This window comes from Trichophyton verrucosum (assembly GCF_000151505.1).
Source record: "Trichophyton verrucosum HKI 0517 chromosome Unknown contig00838_1.f1.exp, whole genome shotgun sequence".
Classification (NCBI taxonomy): Eukaryota; Fungi; Ascomycota; class Eurotiomycetes; order Onygenales; family Arthrodermataceae; genus Trichophyton; species Trichophyton verrucosum.
The window spans coordinates 1-17,749 of record NW_003315237.1 but is presented as its reverse complement, the minus strand read 5'-3'; the positions used below and the strand labels follow the sequence as shown (position 1 = coordinate 17,749).

General features: G+C 47.6%; 5 protein-coding genes across 5 annotated transcripts; 3 read left to right on the top strand and 2 right to left on the bottom strand.

The window, feature by feature from the left end:
• Positions 1 to 2,026: 2,026 nt before the first annotated feature.
• On the top strand, positions 2,027 to 3,135 carry TRV_06918 (uncharacterized protein; the record flags this gene model as incomplete). The annotated part of the gene is made up of 3 exons (XM_003019015.1): positions 2,027 to 2,726; positions 2,798 to 2,878; positions 3,068 to 3,135. The coding sequence occupies 3 exons, from the start codon at positions 2,027 to 2,029 to the stop codon at positions 3,133 to 3,135; spliced, it is 849 nt and encodes a 282-aa protein (XP_003019061.1).
• Positions 3,136 to 3,596: 461 nt separating this feature from the next.
• On the bottom strand, positions 3,597 to 4,588 carry TRV_06917 (CBF/NF-Y family transcription factor, putative; the record flags this gene model as incomplete). Its single annotated transcript, XM_003019014.1, has 2 exons — positions 3,597 to 3,859; positions 3,922 to 4,588. The coding sequence occupies 2 exons, from the start codon at positions 4,586 to 4,588 to the stop codon at positions 3,597 to 3,599; spliced, it is 930 nt and encodes a 309-aa protein (XP_003019060.1).
• A 2,354-nt stretch (positions 4,589 to 6,942) lies between these two features.
• On the top strand, positions 6,943 to 10,050 carry TRV_06916 (uncharacterized protein; the record flags this gene model as incomplete). Its single annotated transcript, XM_003019013.1, has 5 exons — positions 6,943 to 6,953; positions 7,074 to 7,428; positions 7,484 to 7,730; positions 7,797 to 8,934; positions 9,114 to 10,050. The coding sequence occupies 5 exons, from the start codon at positions 6,943 to 6,945 to the stop codon at positions 10,048 to 10,050; spliced, it is 2,688 nt and encodes an 895-aa protein (XP_003019059.1).
• Positions 10,051 to 10,727: 677 nt separating this feature from the next.
• On the bottom strand, positions 10,728 to 12,680 carry TRV_06915 (uncharacterized protein; the record flags this gene model as incomplete). Its single annotated transcript, XM_003019012.1, has 5 exons — positions 10,728 to 10,940; positions 11,003 to 11,675; positions 11,730 to 12,191; positions 12,258 to 12,355; positions 12,504 to 12,680. The coding sequence occupies 5 exons, from the start codon at positions 12,678 to 12,680 to the stop codon at positions 10,728 to 10,730; spliced, it is 1,623 nt and encodes a 540-aa protein (XP_003019058.1).
• A 1,511-nt stretch (positions 12,681 to 14,191) lies between these two features.
• Positions 14,192 to 16,398, top strand: TRV_06914 (uncharacterized protein; the record flags this gene model as incomplete). Its single annotated transcript, XM_003019011.1, has 2 exons — positions 14,192 to 14,762; positions 14,834 to 16,398. Coding segments are annotated over 2 exons (2,136 nt in total), but the record flags the coding sequence as incomplete, so codon positions are not given.
• Between the last annotated feature and the right edge of the window lie 1,351 nt (positions 16,399 to 17,749).

Sequence of the window (17,749 nt, the reverse complement as noted above, 5' to 3'; positions counted from 1 at the left end):
CTTTTATAATTAATAATTATAATTATAAAGATATATTTATATTTTTAAATTTATTTTATTATTCTTAAATTTTATATTTACTATAATTATAGTTTTTTTTTTTTTTACTTATAGTCTTTTTAAAACCCTTAAAGTTTATATTTATAGTAGAAATTTTTATAATTTTATTAGTTATAATAGTAAAATTGGATTATATAATTATATTTATTCCATTATTTAAAACTCTAGCCTATATTAAAATAATTTTATTTATTAATATTATAAGCTCTACTTCTAGCTACTTTATCGTTTATTTTAGAATTTCTATTTATACTATTATATTTATAGATAGAGTTTTAGTAGTAGATATAATTATAATAAAATAGTAGTATAAATATCTAGCTTTTTTTTTTATAAATTTCTATATCTATAATGGATTATTTATAGCTATTAATAATAATAGAAGGACCTTTATCTATAATAGTATTAAAAATTAATAAGGGATTATAGCTACTATCTTATTTTTTCATATTTTTTTTTAGCTACTTTATGGCTAATTAAATTTCTTTCTTCTTATTTTTACTCTTTTTAAATAATATAAAGCTCTCTATTATATATATTAAATAATATATTAATTATTTTTATAGATATAAAATATATTTATATAAAGTAAATAATAAATTCCTAAATTATTAAAATAATGGTTTATATAACTACTAAAGAATATATCTTTTATAATAATATATTTAGTAAATAAACTAACTCCTTTCTTATAGTACTTATAAATAATAGAGGGTTACTAATTATAGAGTTATATAATAATTAACTTATAATTAATAATTTCATTTAAATTTAAATTTATAATTTTAATATATTTATAAAGCTCGAGCTATCTAATATATTTAATAATTATAAATATATTAATAATATTTATTACTTTTTTTTAAAAAATTAAAGCCTTAATTTTATTAGTTTTAAGTTATCTTTACTTCTATAAGGTTTTTAATATTCTAGAAGTAAATTATAATATTTCACTCAGTATCTAACTATAGGGGCTACTAGAGCTAGAGCTACTACTATTATTATTAGTACTTATTCTATAAGCTATATAAATGGAAGGAGCTATAAGTAGATAAATATATAAATATAGATATAAATATAAATATAGATATAAATACTTATTAAATTAGTAAATTTAAGTAGAGGTTTATTTATAAATATACGTATAACCAAGTGAGGTAAAAATTTTTAGTATATATTCTATTACTAATTGCTTATTAATACAATATATCAGCCAATTAGCGAGCGTAGCGAGCGCTCCTCACTAGTCACGGAATATTATACTTCCAACGTGTCTTGAATTCCGTTCCGTGACTTCCCTACGCCCAGTATGTACTCACGCCGTAGACGTGATGCTCGGCTCCATAATAAAGGGGAAATATCCAGCTAACTGCTGGGGATTAGTCTATATGGACTACCTGCGAAACCTGTTAGTTAGCCATGGTCTCACTTGGGGGCGCTAGGCTAGTTACCCTTGCCATAACTAGTTACCGAACACTCAGGTAGGCATATCGTACCCAAGCTCTTGCGACTTCGCAGGGCGCTAACACACACAGAACCGAGCATCTTCCAGTGTTCGTCTTCTTCTCGTAGCTATCGTCTTCATCGCCGTCGTCATCTCCCTCTCGCCGTCGTTTTCTTCGACGTTTAAGAAAGGTCAAAACAGAGTTGAAAGGGGCTGCCGGATCCGGACTAGCGGCGGGAGCTCCCATCTTAGCCCAAGCATTGGAACGCGAGAATGGAACGTGGCCTATCACGGGCCCTGAAGTCCAGCGAAGGGCCGTCACGTAGATGAGCTACCGGGAAAGACAGCCAACACGTCACGTCGACGACCAGTACAGCTCTGAGCTGAGAGGTATAAAGAGCGCGTCGGGCCCTCGGCAACTGTGCAAGATGAAGTCTTTCTACTCCTTTTTACACCCCCTCAGGGCGCCGAGAAGACTGTTATTTTATCACCAAATCGGAATCTGGCGAGCACGAGAGCACCATGGACCAACTCGTCTACCTCATTGACCCTGACGGGGAGGTAGACACTGTCCTCACCAACCCCGATGCCCCCGTCGCCATCTTTGATGAAAACCAATTCGAGCAAGAGGTACCCCAGCCTGCCGTCGAGAACACTCGAGAGGACTCAAGGAGGCCCAGGGAGAAGCACCGGAGGAAGAGAAAGCGGTCATCATCACCCAGCGAGCCAACACCAGCCGTGCAACAGACGACAAAAGCCGTGCGTTTTCGGGTTTCTTCCAAGCATTTAGCATTGGCCTCTCCCGTCTTCAAGAGCATATTGAGTACCAGCTGGCCGGAGAGCGCTACGATTACGGAGAAGGGCTCAGTTGTGGTGAGTGCTGATGGGTGGGATGTGAAGGCGTTTAAACTATTCCTGCGCATCTTGCATTGTCAGCACAATCTTATACCACGAAAAGTGTCTATAGAGATGCTTGCCAAGATTGCCTTGATCACAGACTATTATGAGTGCAAGTTTGTGCTGGCATTCTTTTCAGAAGCATGGATCAGAGCCTTAGCGGACAAGAAGCCCTCGAGATACTCGCGTGATATGATCTTGTGGATTTGGATATGCTGGTACTTCCGGCTTGCCAAGGAGTTCCAAAGAACCACATTGATCACCATCGTGCAAAGCATGGGGCCGATACCAAGTCTGGGCCTGCCGATTCCAGCTAGGATCATAGGTTTGTGTGATACCGCGTAAAGAATTAAGAAGTATGCCATACATCTGTCCCGTTGCTAACGTGTATTATAGACAAGCTTAACGAAAGCAGAGAGTGGTTGATTGGTAACATCCTCAAGATGCTTTACGAGCGGCGAGAAATTCTGCTCAATGGTATGCAGACTTGCAGTCCGGAGTGTAGCTTAATGTCACTTGGATCCTTAATGAAACGGATGCACACCCACGGCCTGCTTAAAAAACGTCCTGAGGCGCCGTTTTTGTCGTTAAGTTGCCAGTACCTGACAGGTGTCGTATTCGAATATGAGGGAACAAGCCCGAGCACGTGTTGTTGCGAAGAGATAGATTTCGAGAGCCGCTTTGGAGATGTTGGGAATGATGTCATGGGCTTAAACCTGGATATGTTTGTGTAGGGTAGCTGATTGACTATTTCTGAGTTCTAGAGGGGATATTACATAGATGTGGCCCGTGGGACGGGGCATTGAAGAACAGTTTCTATGAGTATCAGATATTGTTTACAAGAAACGACAATATAGAAGAAGGGGCCGTGCGTAGTAAGCATTGAGCCGTAGAGATCCATTAAGCCTAATTCTAGGCTGACAAACTTATTCTCTAACCTGTCGTCAGACGCATTACGTTATGTCATTAAAATTGAAGCAAAATTGATGTAAGAGACAAGCCAAGAGAAGAGATAAGAGTTCACGACGAGTGAATGGAGAAGATATATGGAAAGAGGATATAGGAATAAAAGGATGCATGCTTCAGATTACCGCCAACGCCAGCCACAGTCTGTGCTCCCAACCGAGTAAATGATACGTATAACCAGCCAGTGTAGAGATAAATGAGAGGAGACCGAAGAAGTAAAACATCGAGACTAGTCGTCATCCATGTCTTCTCTCTTCCGACGGCTACCCTTTTTCTTTGGCTTGTCGTTCCCGTCACTGCCGTCCTCGTCGTGCTTTTTGCCCGAGGGGGCATCAGGGACCTTGGATATAATGTCTGCGAGGAAGTCAAGAACTTCGTCCTTGCTGATGGCTTCCTTGAGGTGATTTGCGGTGATACGTTTGGACGAACGGTCCCTAGCCACCTGTGCACCCTTGGTGACTAGGGATATCATGAACAGCTCCAACGCTTTGGCTGGTGGACGGGTTAGTATGTGGTAGTTCAGAGTTATGGTATGGGGTAGGAGAGTAACGTACAGACTGCGATGGGGGTAACCTGGGCGACCTTGCCGACATCTTCGTCTGCCTGCATAATACGTTTTATCCGAGCGACGGGGAACTTGGTCTTGACTTCTATTCCGCAAGAGGGTCCCAGGCTCTTCTCCTTCGCCTGCTCTGCCTCTGGATGTTCCATGGGCGATTGTTCCACCATATTTTGTTGCTGTGGCGGCGGTGGTAGTGGCTGTTGTTGTTGTTGCTGCTGCTGCTGCTGTTGCTGGAGGATCTGAGATTGGTACTGTTGTTGTTGTTGCAGTTGCTCGAGCATGTGCTGCGGCTGCTGCATAGCCTGTGCCCTAGACCGGGTAGTAGGGGCCATCTCGTCCGTCGGGGAGTAGAGTTGTGGAATATACGGCTGCTGATGTGAATGTGGATGCGGTTGGTGGTGGGGCTGTTGTTGTTGTTGTTGCTGTTGCTGGAGATGAGAATACTGCTGGTGATACTGCTGGTGCGGGGCCTGATGCTGATGATGGGCCTGTGGGTTGAAGAAAGGCGAGGCGTCGTAGGAGGCCTGTGGCGAGATTGGAGTCGTGAAGGCTGCAGCGTAGGAGGAGTGGTGGCCGTAGTCGTGAAACGGGGGAACGCTGCCGGCGAAGCCCGAGAAGTCAGGCGAGCGCGGTCTGTACGAGTTGTCTTGGTCTGTCATTCTAGGGCTGGTTAGCAATACTGATACAGATATAGACATATAGACGGGGTATATGCGCCGGCGCCGGGTGTGTTATGCTGTAGACGGATGGGATGTAGATGAACTACACGTGGGTGTACCGGTCGCAGAGCCATACCTAAGAGACCTATCCGCGCTGAAATTTCTGTGAGTGTATCCTTGCTCCCTTGTCTTCACTTGAGTCCCTGTCGAGCCCTTGTCCCGTCGCTGCTCTCGGGCCGCGGACTCGGTCTTGTTGTGTCTCGCCTGTCGCTGCTTGTTGTCAACCACTCGACGTTCGACGAGAAGTTCTTTTTCTCTTCCGCTTCACGGTGGCCCAAGCTCCAGTGTCACGCTAGGCCAGGAAAGGACTAGCGCAAGGGGTGGTGGGAAGGGGCGGGGTGCGTGGCTGTAGCTGCGTAAATAAGGAGTGCGTGGGTTTAGGCCTTGCTCTTTCCTCTTTTTCCTTTCTTCCTCGTCGAACTCTCACGCGGGGTCGTTCCTTCCCTTTTATGCACTCAAAAGGCGGAAGAGCCCCTCGTCACGTGATGGTCTAGGCGCTTTTTTTTTTTAAAGTTTTTCACAAAGAAAACTACCTGGAATAATAACACAAAAAGGAACCAACCCACAACCACAATCAGCAAGCAGCAATATATAACATGGAAGAGGTAGGAATAAGATAAGAGAGAAAAGAAACAAGACGATGACAGCGATGATATAGTGAAGGAGAGATAAACGTGGTATACTAGTTGATAGTATACTGCCCTGAGGACCCTCACCCTACCCAATCTGCACTCTCCCGTCACTACGCCCTCTCCACATACTTCTATTCTACGCCGCGACCCGGTCGATGATGATAACTTCGAGCTCGAGACGTGTGTCTCTGGCCTAGGATGAAGCCGTCAAAAGGCATCGCCGGCGCCCAGACGACATCTTACGTCGCTGATACCCTTAAAAAGGGTTTGACTTGATCTAATCTGACTGACCTCCTTTTCCTTCAACCTTTCAACCCCGGATAGCTGTGTAGCTAGCATGTACACGGAGAGCCGCGAAGATCCTTTGAATAATGGTCCCTTTGATAGTTGGTGACACAATAGAGAAACATACCGTGCCCTTCCGTTGTGCCACTAGTATTTGTTCGACAGAATACAACACCCAGTATTCGATGAGATGCAGAAAAGGCTTCATAAGAGAACCCGATTTGGGCGTCAGTTGCGGTGCTGGGATGAGCTGTCGAGGATCTGGTTGACGCCCTCAAGGAGCTCGACAGGCAGCATATACAATTGCATATCACGTCTGGCGATAAAACTACGGGTGGTACTCCTGGCTACTACTGACTGCATAGGCTCGAGTTTTCATTCTCTTGTAGACGGTTTGTTACGGCGATGCTAGACTATTACACCGGTGTACCCCTAGAACGGCTTCAACTCCAGCTCTGTGAGGAGCTTGGTGGTATGTGATGACCAGAATAACAGTATTCCATTATAATAACAGAGCCAAATTGGCAATACAGATAGCTTTCGGCAGGGTATGGCTGTATATCGGAATACTAGGGACCGAGATAAAGAGCAGAGGAATAGGATCGTCTACGATACAGATGAAGAGTACAGACGTAGGAGGGCTATCAAATGGCCACTTGAAGCTGGCCCATAATATCGTAGCTACCCACCTTGCAGACAGCTAGATGACATCATGCCGGGGAAGCCAACCCTCAACATTTATAATCAACCCTCTAATCAGCACTTGGTGACACTGTAAAGCCGGTCTTTACTGGCAATTTACTGCTCTTCTTTGTCTCCATGCTTCTGTCTAAGCTGTCTCTGAAATCCCCCCGATGGGCGAGAACGAAATTTCTAGTCACGTGCGAATACCGGAACAATGTTTAGCCTAATTCCGACGGCATGGACCCGACCGCCCGGGAGTGGATCTCCAAAATTAAGAGAAAGACTTCATAAAAAGAACGAAGAGGACGACTGAAGAGAAGAAGAGGAGAAAAGGCATAATATAAAGAATTCACTGCAGACAGAAAGGAGAGAGCAGGTGAAGACATGGACTCGCGTCATGTCAGTCGCTCCGTCTGAGTCGTGAATACACTTTAAACCACGTCTCCGCGACTCATAGCCGCCTTCTCCCACTGCACCATTCCTACCCACCAAGACAGCGAACCAGCCCCCAGAGATGGCGGGCCTCGATCACATTGCTAGGTATGGCTCTCTTGCACCGTGTCACAGCATAATGCGGTATTAACTTCTGTCTAGCTCGCTCTCCCAAGACGAGATCCCATTCAAGCTGCGTTGCGCTATCTGCAGCAAGCTCGCCTGGAACGCCTTCAGATTGCCATGCTGTGACCAAGCAATATGCGAAGGCTGTACGTTCCCAGCTTTAATGAGATTTAATGAGATCCAATAGACCTGATCTTGGCTGACTCGGCTGGATTATGACCAGGCCAAACATCTCTTCCTTCCAGTTGTCCCGTGTGCGATCATAGTCCCCTGGACGCTGAGCTCTGCAAACCAAACAAGGCTTTGCGCACTACGCTTAAGGCCTTTCTACGGACCGAGGAGAAGAAACGCGAGAAGAACAAGCCTGTCAAAGAACCTACTCCGCCTGCCCCCGCGGTTTCCGGTGCACCTGAGACAGATCCTGTTCCCATCCCCGCTGAACCGGAGCAGGCTCAGACTCAGGCCACTGACGGTCTCGCAGCCGATTCTGCTGACCCAAAACCGACCAGTCTTACCACTGCAGCCCCCAATGGGCAAGACGTGGTGAATACCAGCCAGCAACTCACTAGTGGCGGAGAGAATACGGAGTCACAGGCAGAAAATCATACTAAAAATGACAATGTAAGATTTGATAATTCAATGCATCTTCATTGCCCAAATGTTGACAATTTTCAAGGATGCCTATCCAAACGCAGCGAATGAGACGCTTACTACCGAAATGGCTACTACTGAACCCGAAACTGCGCCGACGACTTCATCTGCCGGTACAGAAAGTGGTACCGTCGCACTACCCGATAATACAACTCTCCCTGAAGGAGGATATACCAATGGATTCGCCCAGATGGGCTGGAATGGAACCGGGGACTTCAACCAGGGAATGCCATTCATGGCAAACGGCATGATGATTGCCCCGAATCCAATGGGTAAGGACATTTTGCTTTCTTCCTTAAGTAATGTTATGGTAGGGTCGGGTTACTAACGTTATCCAGGAGCTCCCGGGATGTTTGGTATGGGCATGGATCCGATGACCGCGGCTCAGGGAATGTTTACTGGCTACGGGATGAATATGAATGGGATGAACAGTAACATGGGTATGATGATGAATTCCGGTGCTGGGCAAGGAATGTATGGATCATGGGATGGTCAGAGCAACATGTGGAATGGTGGTCCAGATAACTTCAATGGAATTGCATTCCCTAATCGCATGGGTGCCGACTTTGGCCCTGCTCCTGGAGTTGGTGGATATAATATGATACAGTCACAGTCACAACCTCACCAAAAATTTCCTCACCTGCATCAGCAACAGAAATTTCCTAGCAATGATTTTCAAAACTCATGTGGTCCCTACGGCCGCGGTGGCCCTGTTGCAGGGCGAGGAGGGCGAGGATTCGGCCCCGTCGGGCGCGGCCGTGGCTATCAGCCTGCTAACGGCTATCAAGGTAACCCTCTACCCCCTAACATGGGCGGCTTCCAACGCTATAATCAGCCTCAGTTCCAGCAGCCGCAGCAGCCGCAGCAGCAGCAGCTCCCCAACAGTGCTTCAGGCCAGGTGGACGACGGATTCAACCCAAGTGGCGAGGAGGATATGAAGGAGCATCAGCCCAAGGAAGAGTCTGCTGAAACTCCAGCACAGAAGCAGCCTGCTGGTGGTGATGCAGTGGATGGGGCTGCAAGCTCAACGGCAGATCAGACTGCAAATCAATCAACTGAGCAATCTACCAATACTACAACAACCGCTACTGCCAATGGAACTAGCGATACTCCGTCGTCCACTGCGGCTGCACATACAAACCCTATCCCTAGTTACTCCAGCACCCCTAGCTTTGGTGGTGGCCCGGGAGGTGGCAGGTACCATGGAAATGGCCCGGGCTTCCAGTCTACGCCGTATGTGAATGGAATGCCTAACGGGGTACCAAGTGGCCCCATGGCTTCAAACACCCCCATGGCCATGGGAGGCTTACGGGCATCAGGACTAGGTCCAGGTCCTGGAGTTGCAGGAGCTCCAGCCGCGCCGCGAGCGATGAGAGAAGGCCTACCAAACACAAGCACCCGTAACATGAGAAACTTTGCTCAAAGCCACAGCCGAACGGTGTCGATGAGCCAGCCGTCTGTCAAGGAGTCTCGAAGGTATGACTGTTAACTTTACCGTTTAACGCCCCTTACATTGCTACGCTGTACTAATAAGTGATTACATATAGCTCGTCCCCGGCTAAGCGTGATGCTGAGCCAGATGCACCAGCTTCGAGGGCTAGGTCTAAGTCTAGATCTAGATCGAGGTCAAGATCTAAGTCGCCTTCACGCTACAGGTCTCGTCAGCGGCGCTACCGCAGCCCTTCGGCCGGACCTACACAGAGTGAAGACGAAAGGAGACGGGAGCGGCGCAGTAAGCGTGCTCGTCGGGATGACAACGACAGGGAAGCCGATGTGAACGACGATAAACGTCCAACGTCTAGATCTCGCTCTCTTTCCCCTGGAGACACTAAATCGTCATCTTACCGTAGACGTGATCGTGAGAGAGACAGAGATCGCGATGATAGCTCTTCCAAGCGGTCTCGTCGGCGCCGTAGTCGCAGCCCAAGCAGACGAGATGGCAGAGCTGTCGATGCTTCTGATAAAAGCGACCCTGGCCTGTCTATAAAGGGGAGCTCGTCAAATCGACGCGATAAGCATAGATCTCGCGAAGATGTTGATGGCGTAGGGGAAGATCGCCACAGACAGAGAGATAAAGGCCGTGACCGCCACCGGGACCGGGAGCGTGAGCGTGAGCGTGATAGGGACCGTGATAGGGAGAGAGATAGGGAGCGGGACAGGGACAGAGATAGAGATCGTCGTGACCGTAAGAGGTCCCGTCGAGATTACTCTGAGTCTCGCGACGATGAGGAATACAATGACCGTCGCTCTAGGCGGCCCCGGCATGAAGATAACAATGAGCAGGCAGGTAAAGCCCAGGAAACCAAAGCTACGGATAAGTCTCGACCAAGCGGCCATGCGTCGAAAAACGGTGCCACTGTTGAAAAGGATCCGCATACGCTTGAACGAGAGGCTCGAAACAGAGAGCGTCTGTTGAAGGAACAGCAGCGACGAGAAGCTGTCAATGCAGACCGTGATGGCAAGGGAGGCGGCCGTCGTCGTGATGGTAATTCCAAACTTGACCGTAACCTCCTGGGCAGGAAGCTGAGTTACAAATACGAAGATGAACTGGGTGACCACGAACGGGAGCGTGAAGCTGTTCGATGGTCTTGAACAGGATATACAGACGAATATACATCTGATAATTCTACTCGAGTCTGTATGATCGCTACTTCCAGTGTGTTCAAAAAGAGGACCGGAAACCCTCGTTGGTTATGTGGTCATAGATAGATCTTGCCTGTATCTCATCTACTAGTCAATGTAACACTTTGCAGGGGCTTTGCTCGTTTGTTTCTTCAAATTTAACTGTTTATGTTAATTGCTATGCTGTTGTAAAATTAAGGGGTCACTTACCGCTGACGTCACTTGAGGCTTAAAGCTATAAATAGACAGACAGTCAATTATCATGTGTGTATATCGATATCCCTGGTTACAATATTTCACTCATGTGGAACAATTTGCTCAATATGGAGGTAGCTTTTCAGCTATCATGGCTGTGGTGGAGCAATTATAGTTGAAGTGGACCGGAAAGCCAGAGCTATTTGCAGGCACGCATCAACGGCACAAGTTCTTTCTATGGTGAAACGGGGTAAGATCACATCCAAGGGCAATGTATATGTATATATATATATGCATGCGGGCGGACATGATAATAATGCTAGGTTGTATTTATGGACAGGTTTGCAAAAGCTAAATAACAAGACGGTGGAGGAGAATGTATATCTTTTTATCCAATGCATGCATCAATGAATAAATAAGTCAACGGGGGCGACATCAGATTAAGCACTACCCTATCCGAGTTTCGATTTGAGGCTGGCAACTTCAGATTTCAGGGCTTTGAGCTCCTCAGCCTGAGAGGTGATGGTGCGGGTTTGTTCAGTTAGCACCTCTTTGATGGCCTCAATCTCTTTGACTAGCGATGACTCCGAAGAGATAGAGTCGGTACCCTTGCTAGCTGGAGCCGAAGTGGCTGTGGCTGTCGGTTTTGGAGTGGGTTTTGACTCCTAAGAAGGTTAGCTGTAGTTCTAATATATGCATATAAATTTCCGTCAATGTGATTACACACCTTTGGCTCCTCCTTAGATGGCTGAGAAGCCTCAGCCTGTGCTGGGGAAACGGAGATGGAGGGCACTTTTTGAGGTTGGGACTTTGCCGCGTCGAAGCTCGAGCTGCCACCAGTCTCCTCCTCCTCATCCTCATCATTATCCATATACTTTGATGCGGCCGCAGCCATGGAGGCGCCTTGTTCTTTCATACCGGCGCGCGGGGTGATTACAGTAGCAGCTGGTGCGGGTGCGGGTTCTGGTGTTGGTCTTGGGGCTGGTTCTGCCTGTTTGGCCGGCTCCGGTGCCTTAACTTCGGGCTGGTTTGTAGAAGCCACTGCATCCGCTGGAAGCTCTTTCATGACTCCTCCTTCGTATAGTTTAGCCATATCAATCTTGGGAGGAAGTGCTTCCTTGCCTGCAAACCATTCGCTGGAAGACATGGCAGGGCTGATGCCAGTAGTCGGTGGGTAGATGTCATCCTGGAACACCTCTGCACGGCGGGGAACAATGAAGGAAATAGGCTCGATGTATGAGTCATTAACAGTCTTATAAGCCCTTACGACCTCATTCTCGTGCATGTTGACGCCTCGCTTCGGCATAAATGCTACACCGCGCTGTGGATCGCCAGATTTGTACTCGGCTAAGAATTCAAATTTGTCGTTTTGGTACTCGAAGTATCGAATGTTTCCATCTCTATCAAGAGGTCGTTAGTACCGAATTGCGTGAATAGTGAGAGCTTAGGCATACCCCTTTCCTGCAAGGTATAGACACTGGGTACCCTGATCCCAGAATGGCATGCAGACGCCAGAGATGGAATCTAGAACTTTGAAGCCATTGATAGGCTCCCTGGCAGCTCGAACATCCCATAGAGCCATTTGTCTATCGCTCATCTTGGAGAAACCAGTTGTTGCAATACGGTCATGCTCACCCATCCAGACGGCTCGACTGTTCTTAGCACCAGGGTGACCGGCACCTTCATGTACTGGCTTCTCTTGCCGAACGTCCCAAATGCGCAGTTTCTTGTCACGGGAGGTTGTGACAAGCAAGGAGCCGTTCGCACTCCATGACATGGACTGTATTACTTCATTGACGTTGAGAGTGAGTTTAGATGCACCGGCTTCGATGTCCCAGATCTTTACGGTAAAGTCTCCGGAAGAGGAAGCAAGGACGTTCTCGGCAGCAGGATTGAACAAAACATGGCCAACTTTCCTAGTGTCCAAGTTAGCTTGCGTGACTGCCAGGGAATAGGGAGCCTACTAAAAAGAGTACGCTTACTTAGGATGACCTGGAAGTCTGCCGACTGGAGCAATGTCTTGGATCTCTTCTGCATCTGTGTACAGAGTAAATCCCTCGGGCACTCTCCAAAGGAATACCTACAGCATTACCCGTAAGATATAGTACTAGTAGATTAAAGACGAAGAAGGTAGTTATCACTTGCCTTTCCGTCATCAGCTCCCGAAGCAATCAGAGAATCGTTGAACGGGTTCCTGTGGCAAAGGTTAGCCGGTTCTCGCCTCTCACTGCCATTGTGAGGATTGCTGACCAGTCTGTGTCGAGGACTACTGAGGTGTGCCCACGGAAGAGCGGAATACGTTCAGGGAGTCTGCCCTTCTCACGGAGGGGAATAACGGCGAAAGCTCCACCGCCCGCAGTCTCCCAGTTGACGGAGAGATATTCGGGGTTGACCTGCGATACCATTAGCCATCCACTTCACCCCAAAATCCTTTGTGGAGCTGCAGAGCAGATATCACTGACCTTTAGCAGGTTGGTATCCCAAGCATTGGTAGAGACTCGAAGGCTATCATAGCATTGGTCCTAGTGTGCCCAGCTGGAATGAGTACAGGGCAAACGAAACTCGGGAAGTCAGATTATCGGGCAGACTTTTGGACGTCTATGGAAGTACCTTTCGTGTGGAACGGCCGAAGATGTGTCCTGTTGTCAAAATGCGGCTGTGTCAGTCACCGTGCATCGAGGATAGAGGGAGCACACGATAGATAGCCAAACGAGGGGGTTCAGAGACGTACGATATTTCGACGAACGCACAAAACGACCAGCCATGGCGGTAGGAATCTGTGGTCTGGTCCAATGGCTCGAGCTGCCGATCACTTAAGGCGCACAATTTACTTCACCGGAGCAAGTAACTAAGGGAGAGGGAGGAGTTCGGGAGGCGAGATGTCTTCTTCAACGGCGCGGAGATTAACAGTTAGCTTGGGGTCGCAGGTAACTAACTAGTTAGTTAGTTATTTAAATGACGGCGCTTACATAGCACAACTGACCCAGGCCGCACGCCCGCAGCAGCAGCAGCAACAACCAGACAGGAAAACAGCTCTGCCCCTTGGTCGAGTCTCTTCACTATACACCGTCAAGTTGCCGTCGTCGCTGCTGGTCCGCCGCCCCCCTTAATGCGGTGTTGTTATTGCGATCTCGAACAGTCTGCATTACATCAGCAGATTATGTCACCAAGATTCAATCCACGTGATTGATGACATAATCAAGATCTTTTTTGTTTACTTTCGATCCGTTTTGGGAAGTCTGTGATGATGACGACGATGATGATATCTTCGAGAGCCCGACGGTCGACGGACAAGTTGAGACCACAAACAACGGCGACAGACAGAGAGCGCGCGGAGAGCGACCCGGCGAGATGGACGAAGAAGATACGCGGACCAGAGTGAGTTGAGGGGATACTTCCCGCCTCCCCTTTGGCACTGGCGCCGTCGGTTGCTGACCATGGAAAACTAGCTTGCATCGAGCGTCTCCAACATCCCACGCCCAAAGTACTCGTACACGCAGCCGGAGGGTCTAAGGGATATCACACACACCGCGAATAATGCAGCTGGCCGAGCTGTGGCGGCTTCGGGCGTCAGTAGTGACAAAAGTACCCAATTGAAGCCTCCCACCCCGGGTCCTTATCTGTACCGGATGATGTTGTTAATGTTTCTACCCCACTGCGTCTAGAGAGGAAAACGCTGAGCGAGCGCGCAGGAGAGCCGAGAAAGAAGGAGAATCTAACCTCAAAGTCATTTGCTGGCTCCACGAAATCCGGACTGCCCAAGAGTCTGGGTGCCTCGAAGACCGCTGTCTCCCGCGTACCGACGACCGGATCGAGACTAAGACCTCCGCCAGGCACACGCAACATTCCGCGCCCGCAGACGTCAATAGGCCATCTCAATGTTGAGAAAGGATCTATCTCGCGGCCCGCGACCTCTATGGATGGCCGGGATGCTGGCTCAGACCGAAATGGTGCGCGTCAGCCCTCATCCCTTTTATCTACACCTTCAGCCCCTCACTCCCCTTCACCGAGCCCCAGCCTACCTAGTAAATCTCTTTCATCTAAGAGCTATGACGGCCAAGTTGATGGTTCTTCCAAGCAATTGATGTCATCCCCTGCTCATACCCCCTCCCGCAACCCATCTCTATGCACAGCGATGCAGTTGCTATCCCTTAACCACAAGCCTTCCTTGGACACTTTCAAGCCAAATGCACAGCCGCAGTTATCTACACCATCCAAGATTCCTACCCCAGCTCGCCCCCTGATATCATCTCATACCGCGTCCTCGATTCCCCCTTCCCCTTTCATGCTTAAGAAAACCCGCAAGCCACGCTCCCCCAGAAAAGTGAAACGTTTTCTAACTATAGACACTGAAGTCCAAGCTTGGGATCAAGATGAAAAGGAGCAGAGAATTTCAGATAACATGACCCATGTCCGAAAAATGGTCGAAGAAATGGTGAAGCAAACTGCTGCCATGACAGAGACCACCGATCTATACAAGTCACGCAGTAGGATCAACACTTTGTATCAACTGTATTACCCACAGACGATTGCTGACTTTCTTGAAAACGAAATATAGCCCAAATGCTGGAAGAGAACCAAACTAAGCTCCTACACCAAAATGCAGACTTGCGGGTCGAACTTGAGACCACGAAAAACTCGTTGACAAATGCTGAATTAAAGTTGAAAGATCTATGCCGTGAGCAAGAAATTGCCCTTAGTGAACTTGCAACCCAGCATCGAAATCAGTCTGAGAGTATACGTCAAGATGCTCAGGCCGAAATCGCTGCACTTATGCAACAGCACCGAGCCGAGCTTGCCGAGACAAGACGCAGATTCGAAGCCGAACTTGAGGTAGAGCGGCAGCTGAGAGCACAGGAACTCGAACAGGTCGCCGCTCAGTCGTCCCTGGACAAGCAACGCGACCAGCTTGATTTAAACAATAAGGACCGAGAGATACAAGATCTACTCACCCAACAACAGAGGCTGCAGGATGATCTTGCGCGGGAACATGCACTTAACAAGGAATTACAACAAAGCTCCATTGTGAATGCCAATAATACAATTACCCTAGAATCATCTATCCGCGCACTCAAAGCAAGAATCGAGTTTCTGGAATCGGGGAGCAAGGAACAATCAGACGCATTTGCAAAACTTGATGAAGAACTTCGTGTGGCACTAGAAGAGACCAATGCCACGAAGGCACAGTTACGGAAGGAAGAAACTCTTCGACGAAGACTACATAACCAGATTCAGGAACTAAAAGGAAATATCAGGGTTTTTTGCCGGGTCCGTCCAGTGCTATCCAGCGATTCGAGTGAAAACACTGCCAAGATATCTTTCCCTGACCAAGATATGGATTGCAGAGAGATTGCAGTTCAAGGGCCGGAGGAGAAGTCAAGTCTAGGCCTAATCAGTGCAAAGAAACATTCATTTACATACGACCATGTTTTTGGGCCAAGGTCGCAGAATGCAGAAGTATTCGAAGAAATTAGCCAACTCGTTCAAAGTGCCTTGGATGGTTATAATGTCTGCATATTCTGTTATGGTCAAACAGGAAGCGGTAAAACGCACACAATGTCCTCTGAAGACGGTATGATACCTCGTGCTGTTCGCCAGATATATGACACCGCCCACGGCCTCGAGGAAAAAGGCTGGCAGTATACGATGGAGGGAAGCTTCGTCGAGGTATACAACGAAAACATCAATGATCTCCTAGGGAAAGCTGAAGAGTTCGATAAGAAGAAACACGAAATTAGGCATGATCTCCAAAAATGCCAAACCACTGTCACCAATGTCACCACCGTCAATCTTGACTCGCCCGAAAAGGTGGAATCGATCCTTCAAAGAGCTTGGGCAAATCGGTCTGTTGCTGCTACCAAGGCTAATGAACGCTCGTCTCGTTCTCACTCCGTCTTCATCCTTCGGCTCGTGGGTGACAACTCAATAACTGGAGAGCACAGTGAAGGCAATCTGAATCTGGTTGATCTTGCGGGAAGTGAGCGTCTTAGCCACAGTGGCAGTACCGGCGAAAGACTCAAGGAGACCCAAAACATCAATAAGAGTCTCAGCTGTCTCGGAGATGTTATTAGTGCTTTGGGACAGGGTAAGGAGGGTGCTCATATTCCGTATAGAAACAGCAAGGTATGCAAGCTTTGACCCAAACTTTCCCAAATTACGTCCTGACCTAATGTCAATATCTCAAATAACAGCTTACCTACCTGCTCCAATTCTCCTTGGGCGGCAATTCGAAGAAACTCATGTTCGTCATGGTTAGTCCGCAGCAGGATCATCTCAGCGAGACCCTCACCAGCCTGAAGTTCGCTGCAAAGGTCCAAAATACCCATGTCGGCACCGCGAAGCGACAAACACGTATGCGTGATTTGTGATAAGCCCAGGGGTTTATCATCTTCCCGGCCCTAGGAAGAAAATTTTGGAATGTGAGCGGTGCATTATTCGGTTTTTATCTTCGGCATGATGGAATTAAGGATAAGGATTCTTTTAACGAACCCGGCGTTCGTAGGATCGTCCCACCCCATCCTTTCTAGTTGGAAGCAGGGATTGGGTTCGGGATATTGGTGTCCCGTTGTTTGTTTATAATAAATACTTAAATGTGTATTTGGTGGCTATTTGGTATGGCGTTAGGCGAAGATTTTTGACGACTGCAATGACAACCATACTTACTATTTTACCTATATGGAAAAAGACAGGAACATTCATACACTCAGTCCACTAACTAGGAATTTCGGCGATTCTAATTCTACTTCACTACTTCAGGCCACTATTGCCCTGGATCATTTAAACATCCTACCTGGTAGTTATTATTAAATCGAGCCAGAAACAGCAATTTCAGCCACGAAGATCATCCCTAGGAGTCACATCCGTGACACCAACTATTTCTATCGAAAGTTGCATACTTAGAGCGAAAGATAGATCTCTGAGTAATGTTGGCCAGAGTCGATCAAGCATCGTGGATTACGTTCAGCATCAGAGACAGCTAGCTTCAGGTTGACGCAGTGGTGGACTGTTTTAGCCAGCTAGTGCTGATTCAGAAAAGTGGTAACTAGGTATCCTTTTGACCCACGAGACACATTCCAGACATAGCCGGATACTTCGACGGCACATTGGCAAGTGAAGGGGAATAGAAACAATCACCGTCAAGCGGTCACTGTCTCTTTTTGTTCCCCAACTTCTCCCGGATTTTATCAAACGGCCTTCGCTTGTTAAGTTCAAGCGGTTCAATAAACCCCAGATTTGCTTGGAAGATTGGTATTGATCTCACGACCCGACTTGCTTGATGGCTCTAAGCATACTTAGAGAAGAGAGGAGCGAATAGTTACCGTCAAACGGAGAACTGGCGGAGGATTTGCGCCCGTTTCTACTCTAAAGTTTCCCTTTTAGTCGCCTTTCTCCAGGCTGAAGTCAGGGTATCCCTTCTTTGAAACCAGGCCTGTCTCTGGAATAGGCAAAGGAGCAGCAAATAAGGGGCCAATAC